Raw genomic sequence first — 27,484 nt, 5'->3', positions numbered from 1 at the left:
AAAACAAAGGTTCAGGTTGTGTAAAGGTGAAGTGTGTAATGCCTGTGCCTCTAAAACATAATGAAATAATGCTAAAATCTCACCTCTGTGCTCATACTTAGCACCTGACAACAATGCATAGAAAATATGGTAGTTCCTCTCTCCCGGATTCTGCCGCACAACTCGATTCTGGAATGTAATGACATTTTTAAAACACAAAGCATTTAATACAACTGCTTAAATGCATGGCTATAAACAGTTCTATTTTTTTTTTAAAAATAAAATACATAGAAAATACCTTTTCAAGTAAATAATCAATAATACAGCCACCCTGGATATTTCCACTCTGAGAAAAGTGAAGCTGAATGAACTTGCCAAAGCGACTAGAGTTGTTGTTGTAAACGGTTTTTGCATTTCCAAATGCTTCCATTATTGGACTGGAGTGAAAGAGGAAAAAATGGGTGTTAAAATGGAAAGAGATATGACAACATCTGTAAGAACAGAGCAAGTGTGATAGAGCATGTATGACCTGCTCTGTACGATGGCCTGCTCTACTCTGGTGGTCCTCTCTGAGAGCGGAGAGCCTGTAGAGTTCTGACTCATGACGGACAGGAACTTCAGCAGCAGTTTGGTGCTCTCTGTCTTCCCAGCACCACTCTCTCCACTGAGAATACATACACATGAACATAAAAAACTGAGAATACATACACATGAACAACAAACATAAAACAAATTAAACAAAAATACATTAAAATGTTTTTGAAAGAAGTCTATTATACTCACCAAGGCTGCATTTATTTAATCAAAAATACAGTAAAAACAGTCATTAAAATAATTACAGCTGTTGTATTTGAATTTATTTCTGTGATGGTAATGCAGATTTTTCAGCATCATTACTCAGTCTTCAGTGTCACATGATCCTTCAGAAATCATTCTAATATGCCGATTTGCTCCTCAAGAAACATTTATTATTATCATTGCTAGAAATCAGTTGAGCTGAGTGATTTTTTTATTTTGTCAAGATACTTTGAAAAATAGAATGTTCAAAAGTATTCATTTCAAATATGAATATTTTATAAAATGTCTTTACTGTCACTTTGAATCAATTTAACATATCCCTGCTAAGTAAAATTAATTTCTTTCAAAAGAAAATCTTACTGACCACAAACTTTTAAATGGTATTAATAAATGAATACAAATTGCATCACTCATTACAGCCAAAAACCCTAAATTTAGTAATATCTGCTCCTGAAAGGTGAATGATTGTGAATTCTTTCACTACATTTATTTTAGCCAAACTTTGTTCATTACTGAGGAAGTGCACAGTGACTGGTGGGTCAAATATTCCTCTCCACAAAAAAATAATCACACAAAATATTCCTCTCCACTTCCTGTGAAATTATATATTTATGTATATTTGTTCGATGTGCAGTTCCCTTACAACTATGCAATCCCTAACAATACTATAAACTCTCTACAATTTAAGCTTTTGATTAATATGGCCAAATACAATATGAAGAACACTTCACACAGCACTATTTTGCAATTGGAACAAACCCATAATCATTCCAAGTGCTCACTTTAGAGGGCTTCTGATTCCAAGCTGCCACTAAGCAAATAAAAGTAACCTCTGACCTCCATGCCAAGATGAGTTATGCAATAAACCTTGCAGTATAAATCAAACATAATCCATTTCTAGATTCAGCAGTCGCACTCTGATTGGATTGCAGTCCTATGGAATAGCAGATGACCAAAACACCCATGCACCTCAGTGATCTTGTATGCATTTGAAAAGCATAAATCACCAGCAGCAGTCTAGTGAGCTTTATATGTAGAGGATCTGATTAACTGTCTATTAAAATTACAAATTAATTCCATCCCAATCTGATAATAATGCCTTTAAATTAAGCAACTTAAAACTAGCAGGGCGTTACCTGATGAGCACACACTGACTGTCATGTCTCTTCCATAGACAGCGGTAACACTCATTGGCCACAGCAAAGATGTGTGGAGGTAGTTCACCCAGGTGATGTCTGCTGTACACATCCACTGCCTCGGTGTCATACAGACCCGATATCTGCTTATAAGGGTTCACAGCTGCCAGGATGGAGCCAATGTTGGTCTGCAAGGTAGAATGAATGAATAACAATGAGAACATACGAGCTTGATCTTACACTGTTTAAAGTTTAACATGGAGTGTTCAGCCTTGGAAAAAAGAATCCATTAAAATATTTTGTTTTATATCATTAATGGTTCAAAAATGTTTTTTCATAGACATATCTAGCATCACATGGATTTTACACACTACAGATTTCTACAGAATTTGTCATTTCCAAAGTTCTACAAATCCACCGACAACTGCATGATCAATTGTTAAATATTTTTGGCTTATGTACTAATGCTTATATATATATATATATATATATATATATATATATATATATATATATATATATATACCATATAATGCCATGATAATTCCAATATATGTTAAAATTCGTTTTGACAATTCAGGAAATAGTAAAGTAAAATGATGATAAAAACTATCAATGTATATGAATAATAATTTTAAAAAATTGTTAGTTTCAGACAGATAAAATTATCATCAGATGAAATACAGATTAGAAGACCATGTAATTTTATTTTTTCTAAAAATTTGGTAAGACCAAAAATACCACTAGTAGTTTTTTGTGAAGGAAAAAACAAAATGGATATCCATCAATAATTGCTTAATTTATGCTTACAGTTATTGATACATGGGAAATTCTGCACAGATTAAACACCATTAGGGTTTATAGAACAAAGTTCTTTTGAGGCACAAGACTTCTCAAAGCACAGACTGTTCTATTGTTTACATGAAAACACTGCAAATTCCAAATTCCCATTTGAATGTAATGAAGAGAATTAGTGTGTGTGTGTCTGTAGACCTACTTAACCATATTTTTGAGACACATTTGTACCCAGAAGTGACCTAATTCTTATATACCCTCTTTTTGGGGACAGTACTCGTTTTAAATTGTAAAAATGCAGAATGTTTTCTGTTAGGGTTAGGGTGTGGATTAAGTACTGTTTATAACCAGCTATACATAAAAACAAGAGAAGTCAGTTTTTTTTTTTTTTTTTTTTTTTTAATGAAACTTACATAAATGAGGTCCTTCTGGTATCGCAGGAAGAGGTTGTGCATGATGGCGGCCTCATGTAACTCGGCCAGATTGGACATGTCCTCCACTCCATTGATGCTGGTGGGATGCATGGGGAAGACCTTGAGCCTGTTCACCTCACCCTGATCCAGAGTTATCACCTTTAACACATAAAATCACACATTCATTGTGACTATCAACACACGCTGTCATCAGAGGAACAACTGTGAACATTACTTTTAAGTGTTTTCAGATTAACCAGAAAGTGTACAGTTCAGTGAACACATGATTGACATAACTAAATATGTATTCCCAAATGGCACATCAGGAATCCGAAGTGTGAAGAAATAAGCTGTGATTTATGCTGCTTTGAATCAACAGTGCGCTAAGGCAGGGCTCATTTACAGCAGTGTATGTGTGGGCCTGCAGCTTGTTTTACTAATGCGTCCGAACCTGCTCCATCTTTCAGCCAAGTTGTTTCACATTCCTGCAACCATACCCCCCATGACATCCTCACAGCGCCCCTCTCACTTTCACTGTCCTGAGCACATCTTCCACGACCTGTCCTCAGAAATCCTTGGACACTAAACATTATGTGAGATCACAAGGCTTGAAATGGTTCTCTTTTATCCATCTAACTGACATTGAGGATTTTTTTTTTTTTTTTTTTTTTTTTTTTGCTGAATCATACAGACATTATCTAGTGTCATTTTACACTGATTTATAAGCAACCCACACACTGAGGTTTGCCTTAAGGTTATATAGGCAAATATTTGGGCTACATAAATCTTCAAGTAAATGTCCAAATAATTGTTCATATTATATCAGAATAGAAATTTATGAGCAGATACCAGTGAATGTTGGATTAGGCTACAGACGAAGACATAATGATACCCATTTTCTTATGAAAGACATATACACTCTTAAAAATAAAAGTGCTTCAAAAGGTTCTTCAAGCGATGCCATAGAAGAACCATTTTTGGTTCCACAAAGAACCATTCAGTCAAAGGTTCTTTAAAGAACCATCTCTTTCTTACCTTTTTATAATCTGAAGAACCTTCTTTCGCCACAAAGAACCTTTTGTGAACAGAAAGGTTCTTCAGATGTTAAAGGTTCTTTATGGAAACATTTAGACAAAAAGGTTCTTATATGGCATCATGAAGCACCTTTATTTTTAAGAGTGCAAACAGTCTACCAGACAGCAAAAGTCAGATATTTAAGTGGAAAAAGTGTAATTATTGAAGCTTGCTAAAGTGTTGTTCATATTTAAGGTACATATTTGTGACCCTGGAGCACAAAACCAGTCATAAGTAGCACGGGTATATTTGTAGCAATAGCCAGCAATACACTGTATGGGTCAAAATTATCGATTTTTCTTTTATGCCAAAAATCATTAGGATATTAACATCTTGTTCCATAAAGATATTTTGTACATTTCCTACCGTAAATATATCAAAACTATTTTTTGATTAGTAATATACATTGCTAAGAATTTAATTTGGACAACTTTAAATGTGATTTTCTCAATATTTTGATTATTTTGCACCCTCAGATTCCAGATTTTCAAATAGTTGTATCTCGGCCAGATATTATCCTATCCTAACAAACCATACATCAATGGAAAGCTTAATTATTCAGCTTTCAGTTGATGTATAAAAATAAAAAATGACCCTTATGACTGGTTTTGTGGTCCAGGTTCACATTTAAACTTAGGGGGAAAATATTTAGTTAACTGTGGCAATTGTTCTGCACAGTTTCTGCTCATTGTTGTTATTGTTAACTAAAAATAAAACATTTTTTGTTAAATGAAATAAAACAGAAATAAAATTAAATATAAATATTAGACCATTAAACCAAAAAAGTTACCTTTTTAAAAAAAATTACCTCATCAACTAAAGAAATGATATAAATTGAATTCCTAAAATTACTAAAACTAAAAGCTAAATAAATAGCTAAAAATAGAAATATATAATATAATAATATAATAGAAAAGCTAATTAGAAATTCAGATAAACATAAAAAACATAAAATACTAAAAAATAAAATTAAAAACTGAAAAATCTAAAAATAAAAGATAATTATTTTTAAATATAGAATTTTTTTTTTTTTTTTTTATATCTATATTCCTTAAATTTGTGTTAAATGTGTTGGACGTGTTTTTCTTGTAACTGAGATGGATGATAAATCCATTAGCAAAGAGTGGCACTAAAATTGAATGATGTCATACAATAACGATCTTATCACTGTGGCTCGTCAGGCCTGTCTCCAGACAGATGAGCTTAATTGATCAGACATGACAGGAAGGAAACAGCACTTTGACAGAATACCCGCCCCCATCTGAGCTAATGTGATCTGTATGGAGATACGACACACACAATCAATGTGTCGTAACACCTGAGGCTCTGTTTACCAAATAAGAGTTGCGGGTGTGACTCTGTGAACAAGTTTCATTACTAGTTCACTCTAGGAAGCACTATTAATGATTCATTCAAGTATAATGAAGTCATTTTTGCAAAAGCAGAGCAGCTCGTAGCTGTGTCTCAAAGTTTATGTTATCGCAGTGTGACGCCTCGACTTTAAAACCAGACCTGGAATCTGCTGTCTGTGGGTAATTTCTTAACACAGCAGGCCGCCAGACGCACTCCGGGTCAAAGTTCACACACAAAATACAAGATTCGAGCCATGTGATCCACTAGCAAACATCCAGTAAAGAGGTCAGGGATGTTTAAGCAAAAAAACATTCCTGCTAGAGACGAATTCCCCAAATTCCTGTTCATGAGATGCTCGCTCCCACCACTAAGGCCAAACAAACAGCCTGGAGGTTGGAATAACACTCGGTAACATGACAATAAATGTGTCTCAACCAAACATTCACAGGAGGAGGTGAGAGAGAGAGAGGCTGTTATTACTGGAGGGTGAGCAGCAAAATGGACCTTGTGGTTGACCCAACAGTATGGGTGGTGGACCATCCATAAAAATGGTTTAAAATGAATTCAATCAACAGCCCTAATTATAGGGTCTCCTAAAAAAATAGTCCACCTAAATATAAATTTTTCACCAAAAAAAAAAAAAACTGGGAAAACATTTTCAGTAAAATAAATAAAGGAAAATTTAACTAAAAAGGAAACTAAAACAAATTTTTAGACAAAAAATTTACAAAAAAACAAAACAAATATACCATAAAGATTTTTAAAAAAATTAAAAATATTACTATAGTGGTCATAAACTTCATTAGATAATTAGATACCTGCTACTATTACTAAAACTATAATAACTCTGTTTTTAAAATCAGGGTTTCCACAAAAATATTTTCAAACCAAATCCACATTTTAGAATGATTTCTGAAGGATTGTGTGACACTGAAGACTTGAGTAATGATGCTGAAAATTCAGTTTGCCAATAAAATAAATTTTTAAAATATACTGAAATAGAAAACAATTATTAATTAATTAACCATTTAAAAAAATTCATAATTTCACAATATTACCGTCACACCCCATTGGACTTTTGTTGTGTTTTCATTCCTATTGTGTTCTGTGTGTCCTAGTTTTCCCTCCTATTTAAGTTGGGTTAAGTTCACTGTTTGTTGTCTGGTCCACTACGTGTGCTCCTACCCATTCTGTCCTGGATTTACCTTTGTGTGGATTTATTAAAGACTGTTTGCATTGCTCATCATCTTCCTCGTGCATTTCATTCCACTGTCGTGTGACAATTACTGTTTTCATAATCAAATAAATGCAGACTTGGTGAGCATAAGAGACTTTTTTTCAAAAACATTTTTTAAAAATCTTACCAACCCCTAACTGTTATAACTTGAACTACATTCAAACGAGACCCTTATGTCTGATAATTTGGCTCTCAAAGCAACATCTCATGTGTCATCTCATTGTCCTCTGCTTCTGTGACATCTCACTGATGTCAGGCAATATGTCTTATGACTGTGTAACACAATTAGAGGGACATGACATCTGACCGAGCAGCATGACAGCTACAAAATAAACTGGCCTACAGCGCAGGTGAACATTTAAAACACAATGGAAGCTATCATACAAGAAAATACCAATGCTGTTGTTTGTTCTGAGCTTATTCTAAAGCAACAATAACTTACCACATGTTACAAAACACAATCAAATTGTCATGATATTTGTGAGAATATTTCAAGACGGCAGTAGAGTGTACTTAACGTCTATGATCATCTATTTGCCCCAGGTTATAGTGGCCTGCTGTGCTCAGCAAATTGACACATGGCAGGGAGTCCGCTTGTCATAAAGCCATTAGCACATTACAGGCATTCAGACAGGACAATGGGTGTCAGTGTTGACAGTGTGCCAGGAAACGGGAACATCACCTCTGGTTGCTAAGCAATGGACCAGCCCTGGGAGTATTGGGAATCCTGATGATGGGGTCATCAATAAAACATGAGGAAAAAACAACCAGTGCAGTCAGTTTGAAAAATGATGCACTGTACTAGATAAATAAATGGAATTTCCTGGAGTTATTATTTGTGTTCCAGTATGCAACCACTGGAAAGACACTAAATTTCTAGTGGTTTAGCGGAACTGCTTCCATTGTCCATGCAGGTTTATCTCTTTTCCTCAGCAGCAAGACTTCCTCAGTGATTATGCATTAGGAATTATAGTGAATCTTCATTTCATTTTGCATGACTTGTATGAGAAATGACATATTCCTTCCTGTAAGTATTGTACACTTCAAGTCCTAGCATTCAATAAATGCTTTCATGGTCTTCCAAACACTAAGCATACATACAACATCAATCCACTTGCGTGAGCACCAACACACTCCCCTAAATGTGCATGTGCATGTGAAGCCATCTGCTAAATCCATTGATCTGGAGTTATTAAGCACACAATCAATGTTTTCCTAATGTGGCCTTTTCACCGAGGGCAGCGCCGCTGACTGATGCACCATTGTGACTAAAAGAAAGCACATAAAAAAGTACTATCTGAGAGAATGAATAAATATAATTTCTACAGTGTATACTGGAAGGATTCTGTTCAAACCAAGCACAGATAATTTTATGATGTAATTAAAATATACTAATAGTAAATATACTATTATAGTATATAAAACATATTATTAAATAAAATGAATAAATTCTAATCTAACTCAGGCTTTTGTGTATGTAATTGAAGGTCTGTAATTAAAAGAGTAACTGGCATATTTGTTTCTCTGCTCTTCCGTGCAAGTGTGCTGCATGAGGCTTTGTGTTTGAAAGACCACACCCTGCTGTATTATTGAGCATGGCCGATATGAATATGCATGATGTGGGTGGGGTCTGGAGGACAGAGATGGCCCAGTAGTGAGCAGCTGAAATGGCTGTACTCTTCACAGGAAGCAGTCTTCTCTCAACCCATCCGCTGTACCAGTGCTGAGTCACACCCTGCCCAAAGCAATCCCAGAAAAACACAGGGTTTGCTTTACAAAACACTGACTACAGACTTAGTGAAAGCCAAGAGTCTATAATATGCTGCTAACTGTGTTAAAACCATTTTAAGTCTAAAATTATTACAAACATAGCTTTATTGTACAGTATTAATACATCAGTCATTATTCAGCTTTAGATAAAAACACAGATACAGACCAAAACAGATAGATACAGTGACAGAATGAAAGATATAGCGATAGATAGGGTGATAAAATGATAGACACAATGATAGATAAAATGACGGAACAAACAACAGAACAATAGATTGATCAACAGACAGAATGATAGATAGATAGATAGATAGATAGATAGATAGATAGATAGATAGATAGATAGATAGATAGATAGATAGATAGATAGATAGATAGATAGATAGATAGATAGATAGATAGATAGATAGATAGATAGATAGACAGACACACACACACACACACACACACACACACACCCTCCTGATCTCTGCGAACCCCTGCTTCACCATGGATGCCACAGTAAGCTTGTTAAATAAAACATGTGATGGGGTCCCATGCACTTACACTTTACTATGCAGTTTTATGAGTCAGGTGTTGCACTGCATGTTGTGAGCCCCGTAAGAGTCGAACTTGTGGTTTGGGGTGTTAACAATTGGAAATGAGAGATATAATTTTTCATGATCAGCTGTAGTTGGAGTGGTCCCTCTCTATGGTCACATAATGTATACTTGGCTGAATTTGGACTGAACAGGAGGGCTGCACAAAGTGGAAGTCATTTTTGTTAATGCATATAGAAGAATTTCAGTATGTGCATTAAATCCAGAATTTAGCAAGATATATATCCATATATTCTGTCAATATGTTACAAAGAACCAATTTTTTTTCCACATTTGGCATATAAACAGTACTAAAGATAGATTAAACACAGAGAAAGAAATAATGGAAGAGAGCTGAAAGAAATCTCTTATGCTCACAAAGGCTGCATTAATTTGAGCAAAATTACAGTAAAAAAAGTTAAATATAGCTTTTTTTTATTTAAAATAACTGTTTTTTTAATGTATTTTGAAAAATATAACTGTAATGCCCATTACTTCAAGCTTCAGTGTCACATGATCCCTCAGAAAAATTGTGTGCTCAAAAAACATTTCTTTTTGTTAACAATGTTGAAGAAAGCTGTGCTGCTTAAAAAAGTGATATATTTTTCTCATGATTCTTTGATCAATACAAAGTAAAAAAAGCATTTATTTGAAATTAAAATCTTTTATAACACTATAAATTATTATTATTTACATTCACTTTTGATCAATTTAATGCATCCTTAATTATTAAAAGTACTAATTTCTTTTGAAATATGGTCCCCGACTTTTTTAAGTGCATAAAGAGACAAATGTATAGAGAGAGAAACAGACATAGATAGACACAGACTGATGGAGATGGAGAATAAAAATTGTATCATATGAAGTCTGCAAAGAATATTTAAACATATGAGCTGAACAGTATATCAAATTCATACATTCTGAAGTACCAGAACAAAGCATACAGGCTACATGTTGACACACATCTGATAAATATATTCTGACCTGCATTCTCATTGTGCTATGAGAACAGGATTTCCTCCAGACACAAAGCTTTAACAGAGGGCCATACTGATTAAACGCACTGGCTAAACTTGGCTCTCTTATGGACATTCCTGCTATTCATATCAAAGGTCCTTCAGCAGCGGTGAGAAACTGCAGATCAGTCAAAGCATACTATAGCATACCTACAAAACCTCACACAATTAAGACCTTTATGTTTATCTCTCTCAGACAGATGGGCAGTCCAATTCATTAAGAATATAATTCCAAAAACAATGGCACAAGCCTGTTTAGTCATAAATAAAGATGGAATTTGGATATTAAAGATCTTAAAATGAAGGTAAAATAGGTGAAATACTCCTTTAAAGATGTTCCCTAAATGTGTTTTAAGCAGACAGTCTTAATTACCTCTCCATAGTCTGTGGTGAGGATGAGGGTCCGGTCATCGCAGCAGCTGACGGTGGAGGGCATGAGCTGCTCCTTATCCCGCACCCACACACAAGCTCCCTAAAAGACAGACAGACTGTATGAGACACTAAACACAGCAAACCAATCAAGAGCAGCCATAAAAAGGCACAAGCATTAAAGATACGACCTAAGGCGGCAGACATTTCCTTCCCATTGCGGCTGGTACAGAAATTAAATATGTATGTTTATGGAGCATGCAGGCAACATTTTGTGATTCTAAAAAGAGCTGAGGACAGAACATGACGATACAGAGAGAATATCACTGAGCAATTTCAATTGATCCAATAGCAATCAGTGATCTCAACCACAGCCCATCATGGTCTTTCCTTCATAATCATTAAAACACCACAGCCATTCTATCTCGCTACGCTTTCATTTCATAGACACACAGTGGTGCATTTGATTGGGAAAAGCTCCCTCCCAATGGGTTTAAAGGCACATTGTGGGCACATGGGCATTACAGAACACTATTCATGCCAACAGCACATGCTGCAAACCAAAGTAAAGCCCTTTGGCAGCACCAAACCCTGTACTTGTCTCGGTGTAAAAAGAGATGGTTGTTTCTCATGTCAGCATTACGAAGGGGCCTTTGCTTGTGCACTCGCCACCTTAATAGGGTGTTTTGAGTGGATACCAGCACATTGCTGAGTAGTTTCTAGGGTGCTCTGGATGGTTGCTTACTGGCTCCAAGGCAATAAAATCAAATCCCAAGTCTGATCACTCTGAAATGTAATTTCATATGTAATTTAGTAATGTAATTTAGCAAACTAAATGTAATTTAGAATGTAATTTAGCAAACTTGACTGAACCTTTTTCTGTGGACTACCCAAGTTTGTTCTTACAATTACAGTTAACAGGGTCCAAAACAATATTGGAACAACATAGGTTTGGAATGACATGAAGGTAAGTAAATGCTGACAGAATTTAGATTTTTGTTCAAAATCTCTGATGATGAAAACAGCTGCAATGAAAGGGTGGTCTAGCTATGCTTTTGTCTAATTGTGTGGCATGCTTTAAACAAAGCCGCCAGCTTCCATGTTTTCAATCGGAAGGCCAAGAATGCAGATATGGAGATCATGTAAAAACAGGAAGACACAAGTCTGGCTGCTAAGACCACTAGTCATTTCCTTCTGTTGAGAACCCGAACACCGTCCTAAGAGCTACTTACACCAAGGACGATAATGACAACTATAACTATAAAGTTTTAAAAAGTGTTTTAATTCAAGAGGAATAGGGACATTAATACCACAACTATAATAATAACAATGACGTAGACAATTCATGTTGTTGGAATCACTTTCCGAACAATTTTTTTCAGCTGATGATCGATAAAAACATTGATCGCCAATCAGCATCCACCTGACTTTAAATAGCTTAAACATTTAAAGCGACAGATGACAGAACTGCTTATAATAAACAGAATCACACAAATATAGTTTGAGTTATCTTTATAGTTATCGATCTTGGTGTGAATGGGCTTTTAGTGTGTATGGTGTGCCAGGTTCTGATGGCCCTCGCGTTTACTCTGACAGGCATAAATCTCCACAGCGCAGCCATTCAGACAGCCAATGGAGTGTTGAGAGAGTAGTTTGTCCAACAGCACATGAGAACCAAAGGATCAATGGGAGCAGATTCCACCAGGAAACCCAAGCCCCAAGGTCAGAGCTCAGGGATATCAATCCTCATTAACTATTAATAATGACCTGACATGTGCAAGAGCACTGGGTCCCGTAGGCAGCATGTGCAGGCACACGCACAATATACATCCACTCTTTCCAAAACACACGGTATGAAGATGATCATAGACATATGATACACTGGAAAGGAGATGTGGACTATAATGAGGTCAGACACATTCAAGGCTTCAAGTGGAGGCATTCATTAAAGCATAGTTGACCCATAAATAAATTCTATCATCATTTACTCACAATCATGATGTTTCAATAGCTATTTAAACCCATTTGACTTACCTTCTTCTGTTGGATGCAAAAGGGGACATTTATAAGAATGTTCATGCTGCTATTTTCCAAAAAAAAATGGTGGTTAGATTTCAGTTTGTTCATCACAAAGCTATTGCATAACATCATACGACTTGGAATATAGTGCACAAGTTTTATGCAATTCCCTGACATTTTCGGCGCTTGACAACACCTAGTCCCCATTCAATTCCATGGACCTTTTTCACATGATGCATCTCCACAGTCTACAGTTACTAACATATTTTCTTTTCTTTTAAAATAAATGTAATGTACAGTACAGTTAAATTACTATACTTTGCCTTGCATTAAATTACAGAAAACAAGTTTATACTGCTGTGTATGTATTTCTACATACTGAGGAAGTGATACAAAATGATGGATCTTTCTCTCTTCTGACCACCATAATCAATCTCATAATATTTCTTTCCTCTTTTGGAGAGTCATAAAAGCATCTCTTTTGCTTTTGGAAGAAATGTCTGTCTTGTTTACTACTACAGAAGTTTACCTTTGAGTCATCTCTTTTCAATATGTGCCACACAGCATCATGTCCTGTACCAACAGGATCTTTTTCAGGTTTCAAAAAAAGCCTCAAAGCCTTCCTAAATGTAGCACTAATGCTTTGGGGCTATGGGACTGAGTTAAAAGGGCTTGAAGAAAAGAAGAGGTGGGGAGGTTAAAACTGTATTCTAATGTGTTCCTATTGTTTGACGAGCAGAGGAAGAAAGCCAACATTCAAATTCTCTGACATGTCCAATCATCACACATGCGTGAGACTAAATATGACTACTTCCATCAGTTAATGTGTGCCATAGGCGTTCACTGGCAACAAAATACCTTTACTTTACAGGAATACAATTAAAACAGCTAAAGGGCATGATTTTATTGAGCTGGAATCATGGATCAGATGAGCGAGATCAGCCAGGTCTGTGACTGGCACGAGAGGAAAATTACTTAAGCACAGGACTCGGAAAAGCTGCTTCACGTGACCTGAACAAACTGAATTACATCCGAAGCAGGGTCTATGGATTTAAGAAGATCAGATGCCATTGTTATATAATTCTAATTTACAGCATTTGCACTTTATGGCACATGGTGTCATTGAATTACTTGTGTTTAATCTCATAGATTAAAGGAAGTAAACATAAGAGCTTTTGCAATAGTTGATTTACTGCATTAAAAGTGGTGGGATTATTTCATCTTTTATGTGTTTAATTGAAAAATAATAAAATATATATGAGAGTGAATAAAACCATTAGTGCATGCAACCAACTCAAAAACTAACATACAAAAATATGACTGTTGCAAATTAAGATAAATCACATAATGGATAATAATCCAGCTGTATTTACCATAAATAAATGGGTATTGTTGGTTGGGCACTATAATGATTACTACATATAAATAATAATAATTAAAAAAACTGGCATGGGAAGAACTAATGTATTAACTTATTCATGATTCAGATAACTGTGTTTCAGACTGCTGAAATCTATCATTATGTTGTGGAAGAATAAGGATTAGCTTTCATGAAATATTCAAGGATAATCTTAATGTTTCCCTAAGGAATACTCAAATAATTAATGTTAGGCATTATGAAAAAATGGACAAAAAAAATTAAACATGACCATGTGAACTTGTACATATATACACATAAATAATACCTCCATGCAACTACTTTTCAAAGCAATCAGACTGATGATTTTGCCTGGTGGATGATAAAACGGGTGAAATATATTACATATCTCAAGCTGTATCTAGGGAGCAGATTATCATAGAAACTCATTGACTTGGGCTAGTAAACAACCACCCTAGCAATTGATCTTTCAAGTCTAGAGAGAGAAATATAGCCAAATAACAGATGCTCTCTACTCAAGGACACTCAATGTCAAGTAGCACCAAAACATGTGACTTTTCCCCCATGACCCCATTTAAAGGCAGTATGGACAGAGATAAATTACAGTTATAGCATCTGGCCAAGTAGAGCTATTGTGCTCAACAATCATCTTTTTCCCAAAACATTAGCATTTTTTACTGCATTACCGTGTTTTTTTTATTTTTTTTAATCATGCTGAAACAGCAACGACGGGTTCTTCCTTGAGGTCCTGTATTTCATATTTATTTTGAGAGAACTCAAAGGAGAAGAAGAACTCTGAAAGTCTTATAATATCCCAACTATAATGACAACGTTTAAGACCAGACATGTTTCCACTGGCACTGCTGCAAACCGCATGATGTCATCAATTATGCGGTGAGGTTAACAGATTTTCCAGAAGCGAGCTCCATGATGCATGCCTCTGAAAGCACAGCAGTGTAAACCTGCTTTGTGCACGGGGCGTATTGTATAGGCAACAGATGGTCACAGAAACACAAACCTCCTCCTCCTTCTATTCTCTCCTCCACTTCCATCATTTCATCCCCTCCTTCCCCCACACCTTTCCATCACCTCGGCCGTCTCAAAGCAGAATGGTCATGCTTGGGTCCCAGAGGCCGGCCGAGCGGAAATCCCTCAACAAAGGCCAGCTGGGCAACTGCAAAGCAGGGTTTTGTCTGTCAAACTGCAGCACACGTGCAAACAAAATAACTCCTTCATATCATATTGCATTATAGTTGGAGACTATAACATTCTGAACTAACATTCTGCTCTGCAGTACGAAGCATATCTTAATTATTTTATGACCAATTCAACTGTTTTGATCTTGTCATTTTTAATCAGAATGTCTTAACTGAATCTTCCAGTGAAACGACAGACTACTCTCTGGATTCTCCAATCATTTAGTCGAAGTTGATGAATTAAATTCAAAGGATCTTAACTGTTAACTTAACTGTTAAAATAGTCCCTTGCCCTTTAAAACAGAAAACACAGTTTAAAACGCTCCGTCACTCTGAACCCTCACAAAAGGCTACTATTACCTCTGTGTGTTTAACGGTGCCAAATTTGGAGGAGATTTGCTAATTAATGAGCCTCAATCATTAATGAGACTACACAGTGCAAGGTGGCGTGTCTCTTTCTCCTTGTGGCAGGAAGCCCAAGACCAAGAGTATCGAGTGATCCAATCAGCTCAACAAAAGAAAACTAATCAACATCCACAAAATTAGATGTTATTTGGCAATTAGTCCGAAGCTAATTAATTTTTTTTCCACTCACACTATCACTTAGCCTGGGATGACCGATTATGCATGAGACAGAGGGACAGAGAACTTACCAGAACTACTAGACATTTTGTTTGAGAAAACTTGTTTGAGAACTCCTGTGGACTTCACAAATATCATAAAGAGTCTTTCAGAAAGCAGCTGGTCACGCAACATTTCAAAGAGATTTCTGCACACTGTTTAGATCTCAAACAGTGACATTTATTCAGATTATCATAACAATACTGACACCTCCGCTGACCTCTGGCTCTCCTTCAGTGCAGCTGTGCAGATGTGAAGAGCTCTTTACGTTACTGAGGGCCTCAGCTATACTGAAGAGTGAACTGTCTGAGGAAACTCAACACTGACTGACACTGCTGCAGACAGCTCAACGAGTCTTGGTTTAATCTGTTGCATAACACTATGCTATATTCATTGCAATTATCTTGAGACAGTAATAGAGCAAAAAACCAACCATGCAAAGCATTTCTATGAATTAATTCTAGCAAAACTTTTCTCCATCATTAGGACTTCTACTGATCCAACTGTTAATTTACTGTGCAACATGGCAGATGACAGTTCAAAGCTAACAGAAAACTGCTCTTTTGTATTTAAAATCAGTCACTAGTCACTGGAAAGATTTAAGTTAAGTTGCAGAAACGTGTCCAGGATCAGGGATTTGATCTGAGGAATACTGAGTGACAGAAATGATGAGAAATTGGCCAAGAAATGAGTGAGATTACGGGTTGGTATCTGATTAGATGGACTGAAATTACTGCTGACCTTACAGGCTCAAGTTTAAAGTCTTCCAGATCTACATATGTCATTTGAACAGTGTTGACATAACCTTTAGGGTTGGGTTAGGACAGTCAACAACTGCCTAGCGGGTTACTGAGGTCAACTAGTGTGTTTATTAAAGGGGTCATGAACTGCCTTTTTTAATTATTTTGTACTGTTCTCTGAGGTCCACTTATGTTATCAATATTGTTGCATCAATAAAACATAATTTCGAAGTAATAGACTATTTTCAGTCCTGTTTTGACCCCCATCATCAGAACGCTCTGTTTGAATAGGCGTGGCAGAATGTGGACTCGGAAGTAAACGACCACTGTTATGATTGAACAGTTGTGTTGTGTATGTTTGACAGCCTACATCCCTCACAGATGGACACATAAATACTCAGTACATATCAAACAATCTGTAATAACGGACAAAGCAAAAGTGTCAGTGTAACAAAAACAGTTACTCATGTGTATCGCAACATTACTGTCGAATCCAATATAGTCGGCACAACATTGTCTATTAGTTTCGATCTTTCTGAAAATCCTGTGTCAAATTGCGCCTTGTTTGTAAACAAATCTGCGGTAAAATGAAGTGAATAAAATACTGAGCTCTTACTGATGTGGTTTGGCACTTAAAATAAAGTTAATCAAATAAAGTTTATTGTTTGGATTCTCCGCAGACCTGCATTTGCCACTCTTGTCATTTACCTACTACATATGCAAATCGGGGGGCGGGGACACTCAACAGCGATGTAGAAGCAGGCATTATCTTCTTCTGCGGAGGCGGTGTTTAGCCACAGTATTACATCACAGAGTGGCACATTCCACAAGCTGTCATTTTGGCAGAATAACTCCAATATAAGCTGTTTTTAGACTAAGGAGAAAGTTTTGAGTTCTGAAGGTTTTTTATAGCACAATAACCTCTTATATATCAAAAGATCAAGGGAATTTTGATTTCTCAGTTCATGACCCCTTTAAGATTTTTTAGCTTTCAGATTGTAAGTGTTTGAAAATCAGTGAATTTAAAGCTGTAACTAGCTATCAAAGCACTTATTTATGTAAGAGATTTACTTGTTTAAATGATGAAATACACACTTAGGTATACACTACCATTAAAAGGTTTGGAGCCAGCAAGATTTTAAATGTTTTTAAAATAAGTCTCTTATGGTCTCCATTATTTTTCAGTACCCACTGCAACCCCAGTCTTCAGTGTCACATGATCCTTCAGAAATCATTCTAATATGCAGATTTGCTGCTCAGTATTTCTTATTATCATTGTTGAAAACAGTTGTTCTGATTAATACTACTGCTGCTTTTTTCAGGATTACTTGGTGAATAGAATTAGTGAATTTGAAAGAACACGTTTATTTGAAATGGAAATCTATTGTAACATAAACAAAAATAATACATACTTTATGTATATTTATAAACATAAATAACATAAATGTTTCTACTGTTTTACTGGCTTCCTGAAGACTACAAAAATTAATGTAATATTCAAAACTACTTTTGCTCCTGCTCAATAGTCCAACTCTGGATTCCATTAAAATGCATGACAAGAGCAACTGAACCACACAAAAGACTAGCAAAAGCCCAATCTAGTGCAAGAGGGGAAACTGTACCTTAGGATGCCTACTGTATGTCACATGCTACCGCCAAGTGAAACTAAGACAGCTCTCCCTACCCCGTGTCAACCTCAACCTCCCCAGACCTGCATGACATCATGCTTTGCCTCACCTCAAATCAGGGTCCCAGCCGAAATGGACGTTTAGCATCCTGTGGAATAAAACTCCTGATGGTGAGCTCAAACATTCTTAAACTCTGGGACATATTTCAGGAATAATTTGCAACAAGCACCCTTATGTCATGCTCGAGCGATACATTTACAACATTAAGAATTTAGAACATGTAAATTCACAGTTGAATTGACAGTAGAGAGAGAGTCAGAGAAGGAGAAGTGTTTTGTAAAGGATCAGATAAACAGCCTTGACGTTCCGTCACCAGGCTGACAGCAGTATGAATAAATGATGGAAGGTGCAGCTGATCAGAAATTAGCTAATGGAGAGATTGTGGCCCCAGGGGAAGGACACTTCCCAGACTTCCCCCAAACCAGACAATAAACAGAAAGAGTGCTATTAGCATTGAGAGATTGTGACACTTAATGGTATTAACCTTACAACTGAGATGTTTGACTGATTTGCATAAAGCAAAGAGACGGTGATTAACAGTCAGTTACTGACAGGTTGTATTGTACTAAGTAAATGAAACTTGTGGTTGAATACTCCTACACAGTAGACAGTCTTGTTTACAGTACAGAAATATTGAATTGGATGGATTTTTTATTAAATCCAGTTTTTAAAACCAACTATTCAAACTACAAGTTATATATGTCTAAATATATTTTTCTCTTCAGTAGCAGGTTCAGACAACATTACAAAAAAAATTAAAGGGAATATGTAACGTTTGGTGCTGCAGGTACCACAACTAAGCAAGCAATATAGACTTTTGAAAAGACTGGTGGAAATGTAACAACAATCTATCAACCAATGAATGACAAAAAACATAAAATTTAATTTTAAACCACATACAAAAGTGGTTTAGATTGGGCAGTTTTTTTTTCCTGTTAATACCACAAAAATCTATTTCAGTTTTTTTGTGTACACTGTAGGGAACGCATAGGGTGGAGTGGGGGAAAACACCCCCATAGGGTAAAATGCTCCCCTACTGTTTTTCCCAAAATAGCCACAAGATAAAGTCAAGCTAAATGTTTATTGTAACTATGGCCTACGTTGACATGAGTGATGTAGAAGTTACACTGGTGATGTACCGAAAAAAAAATCTTATTTCAGAGTAAATATCTAATTTTCAGCAGTAAGAAAAAAAGTGTTTTAAAGTTTTAAAGCATTAAACCGTCTCATAAACTGTTTGACTGTACACTTTATTTTTGCCACATGGATCACTTACCTACTGGTGTTCTGCAAAAAAAAAAAAATAAATAAAACTATTCCAACATCCATCATACATCAGCAAATAACAGTGATGGTGCCACACAGGTTGCGCTACCCACTGAGAACATAATGAGAAGTGTATTTCTCTGATGGAGGAGTTGGTTGGGGCTCCAAATCCTCAAGCTGAACACAGCTAGCTTGCTGATCATGTAATGATGACTATAACCATTTTAAACACCATTTACAGACACATTTAAAGTCACATAAAAATAAATTAATTACAGTTATTTCAACATAGGTTTCACAACAATGCAGAGGGACTCAATTAGGGTAATATTCTTAAATACGGTTGCAGTTTAATGGGATGGCAGGATGCTTGAACTCGTTTTTTTAACCTATGACTATTCACAGATGTCTCTCCGTGATGTCTTAATCACAGGGCAAAACTCGTGCTAAAATAGGAAACTCGCCATCTGGGCTGGATAAACAATTACATGTTTTTTTTTTTTTTTTACTCAAGATACTCTTGGTCTCCAAGTAAGCAAGGATTATGGATATTTCTTTCTATTAAACTGACATACACCTAACAAATAACAATTCTGACTTTGTTCGTCTTCCAAACAAAATGAAGAGATTTCTTTCCTCAAAAACCTTTACACTTCTTTAAATGTTCATAAAACATTGTGAAAGTAATCCACATGAATCCAAGTTTAACACAATCACTTTATATGATGAACATAATAATTTAAGGCTATATAATTTCCACATATAAACACTAATCAAGGCACATACGTAAAGCACATCAAATATGGTCAACAGAAGCTCAAAAGTGCTTGCTTGATGCATGAGAACCAATGACATTTGTTTTTGCATAGCATGCATTGTGTACACATTTCTTTAACTGCAAAACTACCACAGAAAATAGATAAGTCCTGTATTATATAGGCATAGATATACAAGAAACATTAAATTTTCATAACTAACTTAAACATATCCGCCATGGAGCTGAGGAGTCCAGGTCAAGTCACAGGTGGTGTGCTAGCATTAACAGAATAACATTCCAACTATTATGAAACAAATCATTGTGAGGTCATAGCAGGTTTGACAAGCTTAAATTGAAGGATGATATTACATGTCAGCTGTGCAACTGCTTAATCTCCTTAGAGACAATCCCCTAGTACATTTAAAAATATATATATATATGTAAAAAAAGAGATGAGTACAATATATAAGCAAACATGATAAAATATCAGATAAAAATCAATAAAAAATGTCATATAAATGTCCTGCCCGACTAACCATACCCAGCATCTCTTCTGTTTTATGGTAACCTGTGTGTATAGACCTCAGTGAAAATGAGGCTTATCAGGGCCACCTGTGAATCTTCCTGGGGTCCAGTCAAGGGACCGTCTCGTGTGAACAGACTACAGCGCAAGAACTGATTGTGTTAATCAGAGCCTTTAAAGCCTGTCTGCTAAACCCGTCTGCTCTCAGTGCCCCGAGCTACAACCGCTGACAGGGGCACATAAATAATGCTGCACCGTCACCAGAAGGACAGGAAGGATGGGATGGTACAGCTGTTATGAAAAGGTGGGTCTACTGGACTAATTTATTGGCCCCGAGTGGGTGATAATTGTACAGATGCTCTATTATGCCAAAACATTTCAAGATTCACCGTGTTTTTCAAGTCACCGAGCTTCCTCTATAAGGGTTTTAACAGATCATTTGTTTTTTCATGCACTCTCACAGGTCTAAAAAGAAGAAAGGGATCTCTGCTCAGTAAAGGTGAGGAAAATCTGTTAAATGTAGCTCCCCATCAAAGACCCTGTTTTTAAGAATAAAAAACTTAAAGCATGACTAGTTCAAAAAACGAACATAGAAAACAAATGACAGTCTATAATCAGATGGCTAAAATGAAATTAACCCTATATGATCACATTTTGGAGTTATCATAATGACTATTTTCATATGAAGCCATTCTTCTGGTGCCACACATACAGTGACTACAAAAAAGATGAAAAACACAAACACTATCGACCAAAAATTCTCTCAACCAGACAACCTTCAACAGTCCTCAAGGCCTGAATGGTATATTGGCACAAACTTGCAACTACTTCCACATAATTTGCCCCTTAGGCAAAACAAAAGCCTTTTCAATAAGCTCAATTTGGTGTTGATGGCAAGGATCCATGGCCACTGTACCTCAGCAGGGGGCAGGAGCAGCGGCAGATGGAGATACAACTGCAGAGGTACAAGTATTAAGAAATGAAGGGGGAAGGGGTGCAGTGCACACACGGGCCTCAAAGGAGATGACAGAGGAAGTGCTATTTACACGCACCCGCCCTTCAAAAGGCACTGCAAAGTGTGTCTAAAAAGAATCAGTCCCGTACAATGGCATAGCTTTAATAGTGTTTCTGAAATAGCAAATTTGAGTCATAAAATTGCTCCAAAAATGTTTTTTAGAAAAAAAAATGCTATGTGCATACACTGAATGTATCAGACAAGTCTAGTGCATGTCTACACTTACTATATTCAGTAGCTTAAAATTGCTGTTATGTCTTAAACAAATAAACTCAATATAGCTCACCAAAAGGGATGTGTTCTTACTGAGTCATGCTTAATACTTCTTGAACCATGGATATTTTGGTTTACTGCACAACGTTTCCAAATAGGCTCCAAAACCACCATGCTGTGATGAGTACATCTTTTTTTTTTTTTGGATAAAAAAAAACAAGAATGGCATTTGCAAATTTAGACAGCTAAGGTACTTAAACTCCATAATGAACAAAAAATAAAACAACAGATTGGCCACACAAGACCAATTAAGCCCACAAACTGAACAAAGAGTTGGACTGGGGTGAATCCATCTGGGTTTGCATCCAGATGCACACTACAACCTAATAACAATGTAAAAAACTGGTCACAAAGAATAAATCCTGTCAAAATCCACACACAAAAACTGTACAACAGACAAGCTTTAATAAATAAGTCAGTCCTGAGAATAAGCAAGCCTTGCTAAAGTCCAGGCCACAGTGAAAGGGATTAATATGGCCTTGTGGGATTGCTGCTGTACTCATATAGCCCCACTCCTGCTCAAGACTGGATCAACTAGCAATCCGGTTTCAACTGAAATAACTCCTGCATGTGTGAGAGGACAATCCATAATTCTTCACACCGACCTGCAGCATGACGAAAGCACTTACTGAGCACATACAGTCAATCCTGTGACTGATTAGTCATAATAAGAGATTATAACGATGCAAGTGGGTGCCTGGAACCTTATAACAGACTTATTATTGATAATAAACAAGCCTAAAACACTCTTGATATATGGATTCTCCTTAAGAAGAGATATACCCATGAAAGGTCTGATGAACAAAATAGGTGTGGCAGAGAACAGGAACACAAAAATCAATTTTATTGTTTTGTTCTTCCTGTCTAGTACACCCAACAGAGCAAAAAGGAAAAGCTACGATTTCAGTTGCCATCAACATCTCAGCACATAAGAGGTTGCCTGAGGAAGTTAAAGCCTCAGTGAGAAGAATAGTGTGAAACCCAAACCAGAGGAACTTTAAATCTTCTATGGGGCGACTAGAAGGCATGGCTAGGAATCTCGGGTCAGGGTTAAAGAGACTGAGATCCTCAGGACAGGAATGTATCTGGAAAAGGAATCTGGTGTTGGATGTGAGACACTCTTTCGAGAGACACTTTAAAAGTAGGAATCCCTTTTTAAAGCAGGTCAGCTGTTGTTCCAGGCGACATGATCACTACATCGATCCCTTTTTTAGGTTGCTCCTCTGGACTTTGTGGGTATTTTTAACATAGTTGACACTGAGCTGGAAATGTATTTGTGGTTCTGTTAATGAATGGACACAGGTGCTGTTTGAGGAATGAACTGCATTCCTCAAATCAGTATGCGAATGAGAAATATAAACATTTGTGCACGCTATGGATGGGCATGAGTGCCCATAATTGTGTGACTCCACAATTTCATTCCAATAAATGATGCAAGAGTAGCTGAAATAACTGAAGTTATTCATCTGAACTATCCATAACACTCTAAACATAAAAGTTAAATTACCCAGTTAAGTTAATTTTTTATACATTTTTAATGACAGTTTCTAATTATGTTTCTAAAACACACTGTTCTAGGGGAACACAGGGTTAACTCTCAGTTTAAAAGCCTTGATGAGACTATCACAGGTGGGAGTGCTGAGTAGAACGGGAAGCCCATGCTTCATAAATCTCTCCATGTGGACAAACCCACTAGTCTGTCTGGGAACAACCAAACTTAGTCATAAGGATCAGTGGGCATGGACAGGTAAGCTCCAGCAGGATGATCTAAATGACGCACTCTGAGTATTCAGTAGTCTAGTGACTCAGCAGCTGGCAGAGGAAGGATGAGGGCTTGTCTGAAGGAGAACACCGCTTGGAGGGGAAGTTAGGGATTTGGCAATATCATCATGCCTTGTCCCAAGCGTGGATTTCAGATGGGAAGGAAGGCAATGCTTTGACATATCAGTGAAACAAAACAGCGGGAATGTTAGCTTAACTCTAAATTACAAATCATACAAGCAGAGTGAAGAATCTTAAGGTCAGAGCTCAGAAAAATCCATCCTGATTATCAGACACATTGTTTTAATAATTCCAAACCAACTCATGCCTCAATAATTCTGATGTAGAAATGCTTTCAATGTTTCAGATTAATTATAGCCACACTGGCCGCTGCATGGGCCAATGAATGGGAACTTCCTCCTGACAGCAGACCATGTCTATAAATAATCATGGAATGTTTGCGTTGCTACTTCTAAGCCTCATCATTCCGGCTGCATCCATGCATGTGGATCCAAGCTCTTAATCTTAGATGTGTCTCCATCCCAGACAGATGTTTAATTACTCTTCCCATTTAGGCCTGCTGTTGTCCTCCAATGCTCTGCTATGAAAGCCCGGCTTTGTGACTTCATATCTCACAATACAACATACTGAGTATGTGACTCTGTATGATAAAGTAAAAGGATTGTGTGGAAAACAGCTGCCTATGTACAGCTGAGGTACAAAGAACTATTCTTTAATTAGACCCTTTAAAACCTTTAGACCACCAAAGTTAAGAGAGAATAACACATGCAGTGCAAAAAGTACCTGTTTAAACCTGACTACAACTATTGTATGGGCTTTTTAAATGCATTTCTTTTGTCTACCAATTCTATATCTACACTATGGTGGTCTGAAATATCGGAAGGGGGTTTATACGGCTATCCAAATGCTTTATAAGTATCTATTTAATAGTGCTGCAGTGGGTCAGTGTGGTGTGTGTGAGGTCTGAGCTTTCATTGCCAGCAGGTCTGTTCTCATGCTGACACAGAGACTGAAGAGCAAAGCAGACAGAGGGAGGCATGAAACACATCCTGGGGGTCTTTACTGGGGCATTTATGATCATTTTACTCTGGATCAAGATGGTATTTTGTTCACTGCTTTTCTGCAAGCACTAGTGATCTTCAAAGGCAGTGATTCGGTGTTAAATAACCTTTGAACTGGTAATGTGGGAGGGATTCCCTGTTTTTTTCTCACCTGAAGTGACAGAGGGTCCTAACAGATTTAACACCTAATAATGAAACACAACAAGTACTGTTTACAAATTACAAATATAAGTTTATTATTAAGATTCATTTAGCTAAAATAAATATAAATATTCATACACAAAAAAAAAAAAATATAAAAATAAATAATTAAATATATCAAACATAAAAAAAAAAAAAAATATAAATAAAAATTAAAACGTATATATATATATATATATATATATATATATATATATATATATTATACTTGTTTAAATGTTTTTATTCAAGACAGTATAATTTAGCAAAGTGATCAAAACTTGATGTAAGCTCAGCAACATCCTTTTAAAGGCAGCACCATCACAAAGGAAACAGGGAGAGATGGTTCCAGTGAAGTGTTCAAGTTTTCCACCCACCTCAACAAAGAAGGTATCCATCTGTATTAAGGTTCTGTCCGGTGTTTGGTGCTCAGGGTACCACTGACTGTAGAGATGCTCTTCATTCACGCGGTTAACATACAGCTGAAGTTCCCATCGCACCGTCCATACAGTAATTCCTCTGAATAAGCTTAAAGCTCTCTTTAGAGACTCTTGACAAACTGATTGGGAAGCCGCTATGAGGGCTGGTCTCTTGTGTATATTAGAAGAAGCTCGCGTTTATCCCAGCAGCGGTCCGGCTCGTCTCGCGCGGCGTGCGCTTCTGTATCTTTGTGAAGAGAAAACACAGAGGCCACCGGCTCATTTGGGTATGACTGCTGGAGGCGGGGCTTGGCAGCGACACCGCGCCCACTAGACACACCCGTGTGAGAGCGCTAGAGCTGCATATAACAGCATGAGACTCCGAGCTAGAGAATTCCTTACATATAAAATGAAGTGGTCTGGCACCAAGATCTTTTTTATTATTTGATCAATACTGAAATGCTTTGTATAGCTTAACTGTAAAAGCAAATTAAATTAATGCAATTAATGCATGCGTTGTTGTTGTTGTTACTGCTTTTGCTGTCTTCATTCACCTCATTGTGAAGCCTGGAAAATATATATATACATTTGTGTTTTAAATTTTAAGGCAGAATAGAGATTTTGCAATTGTCCTCAGAGGTTGCCCAAACGTATTTAGACATATATTATTATATTAATACTTTTATGGTGAAAATTCAACTTTGTTTTAAGGAGTCCATTACTCATGACACAATAAACTGTGGGTTTTCTGAGCATTCAGAGAGAAAAAATAATACTGTAGATATCCAGGGAATTCTATTTTGGGAAAAACCTGGAATGGCTTTGACCCACTTAGTGCCTGGATTACCACTGTCCTCTTCGGAAAGTCACCCAAATTTAAACTTCCTACAAATCTAAAGATCCTACATATCGGTCATCATTTTAAAACATTTAAAAGTAATTATGAACATATGCTAATTAACAACTCTAGCTATAACATATGCATACAGGTATTTATGTAAAATAATAATATCAAATCAATATTTGGGAATGGTTACGAATGATATGTTAGAATGAATACATTCAGGGTCCACACGTCAGTATCAATAATGAGAGCCACTATCTCAGCTTGTTTGACCCTTACAATGGGGTTAATTATATTCAAGTGAGCTCCTATGAATCTCTGTTAGGAGCTCCTCTCAAGTCACAGACTGAGGGAGGTCTATCTGTATGAATGTGTTACAGCTGCTCTTGCTGTAGGCACTGTGCTATGTGACCTCTCTCATTTAGGTTAGCTTTCTATCAGCTGGGGCTGCAAGGACAGAGAAAGGCCAGAGCAATATTAAACTAGGTTTAAACAATGATAAACTGAACACAAGGTGTATGCAAAATAATGTTGCATGTAATTTTTCTTCATCAGTCATTTGCTGTGCTCTTTACTTTGAGAGTTTGGGACATGGCATGAATGTTTTAAAATTACTTGGATCCCCAAACTAGAAGTCTGAATTCAAAAGTACTTTGATGGGCCCAAATTTATCTGCAGCTCTCCTTGAAAATGTATGTCCTATAAACTTTTTAAGATATAAAATTAGATTTTGTTAGATAAGAATCAATAGAAATGGAGTCAAGCGGTTCTTCTGGGAATAAAACAATGTCCTCTCCCAAACTCCATTCTGTCTGATCCATAGCTTTATATTCAAAGTGCTCTGTCATAAAAGCACTCCGTAAGACTGGGGAGAACATTAATCTCTGGTTGAGTGGTCTGCGAAAGATGTAGAAGCCTAAAAGATGCAGTTCAATCGTGAGTTTTAAAGTGAATACAATTTATATAGCAGGCTTAATAAGATTTTTTGTAAACAACTGTGACAGCCGACATCTTTATGTACTTATAAAATGAAAGAGCGAAAATTGAAAGACATTTAACTGATGTTTCTTGTTCCAAAACTTGCCAGACAGGAAGTAGTAACTGATTCTGATCAACGGCGATACAGAATATTTATCTCCGTCAGTGACAGACTTGCAGAGATGCTTTATAATCAAAAGAGCTGCATACTAGAGTTGACTCTCAA

At 36.5% G+C, this 27,484-nt stretch overlaps 1 protein-coding gene across 1 annotated transcript in view; it reads right to left on the bottom strand.

Moving 5' to 3' along the window:
* myo10l3 (myosin X, like 3) overlaps positions 1-25,691 on the bottom strand; it is a 66,625-nt gene extending 40,934 nt beyond the window's left edge. Inside the window, exons 1-7 of the mRNA XM_042731011.1 lie at positions 25,395-25,691; positions 10,523-10,621; positions 3,122-3,280; positions 1,914-2,101; positions 509-643; positions 278-416; positions 84-168 (exon numbers count right to left, since the gene is read on the bottom strand). Of these exons, the coding sequence (XP_042586945.1) occupies positions 84-168; positions 278-416; positions 509-643; positions 1,914-2,101; positions 3,122-3,280; positions 10,523-10,621; positions 25,395-25,415 (826 nt within the window). The 5' untranslated portion in view covers positions 25,416-25,691. The remainder of the gene's footprint in view (positions 1-83; positions 169-277; positions 417-508; positions 644-1,913; positions 2,102-3,121; positions 3,281-10,522; positions 10,622-25,394) is intronic.
* Between the last annotated feature and the right edge of the window lie 1,793 nt (positions 25,692-27,484).

This window comes from Cyprinus carpio, chromosome B9, assembly GCF_018340385.1.
Source record: "Cyprinus carpio isolate SPL01 chromosome B9, ASM1834038v1, whole genome shotgun sequence".
NCBI lineage: Eukaryota > Metazoa > Chordata > Actinopteri > Cypriniformes > Cyprinidae > Cyprinus > Cyprinus carpio.
This window is presented reverse-complemented; position numbering and strand designations above follow the sequence as displayed.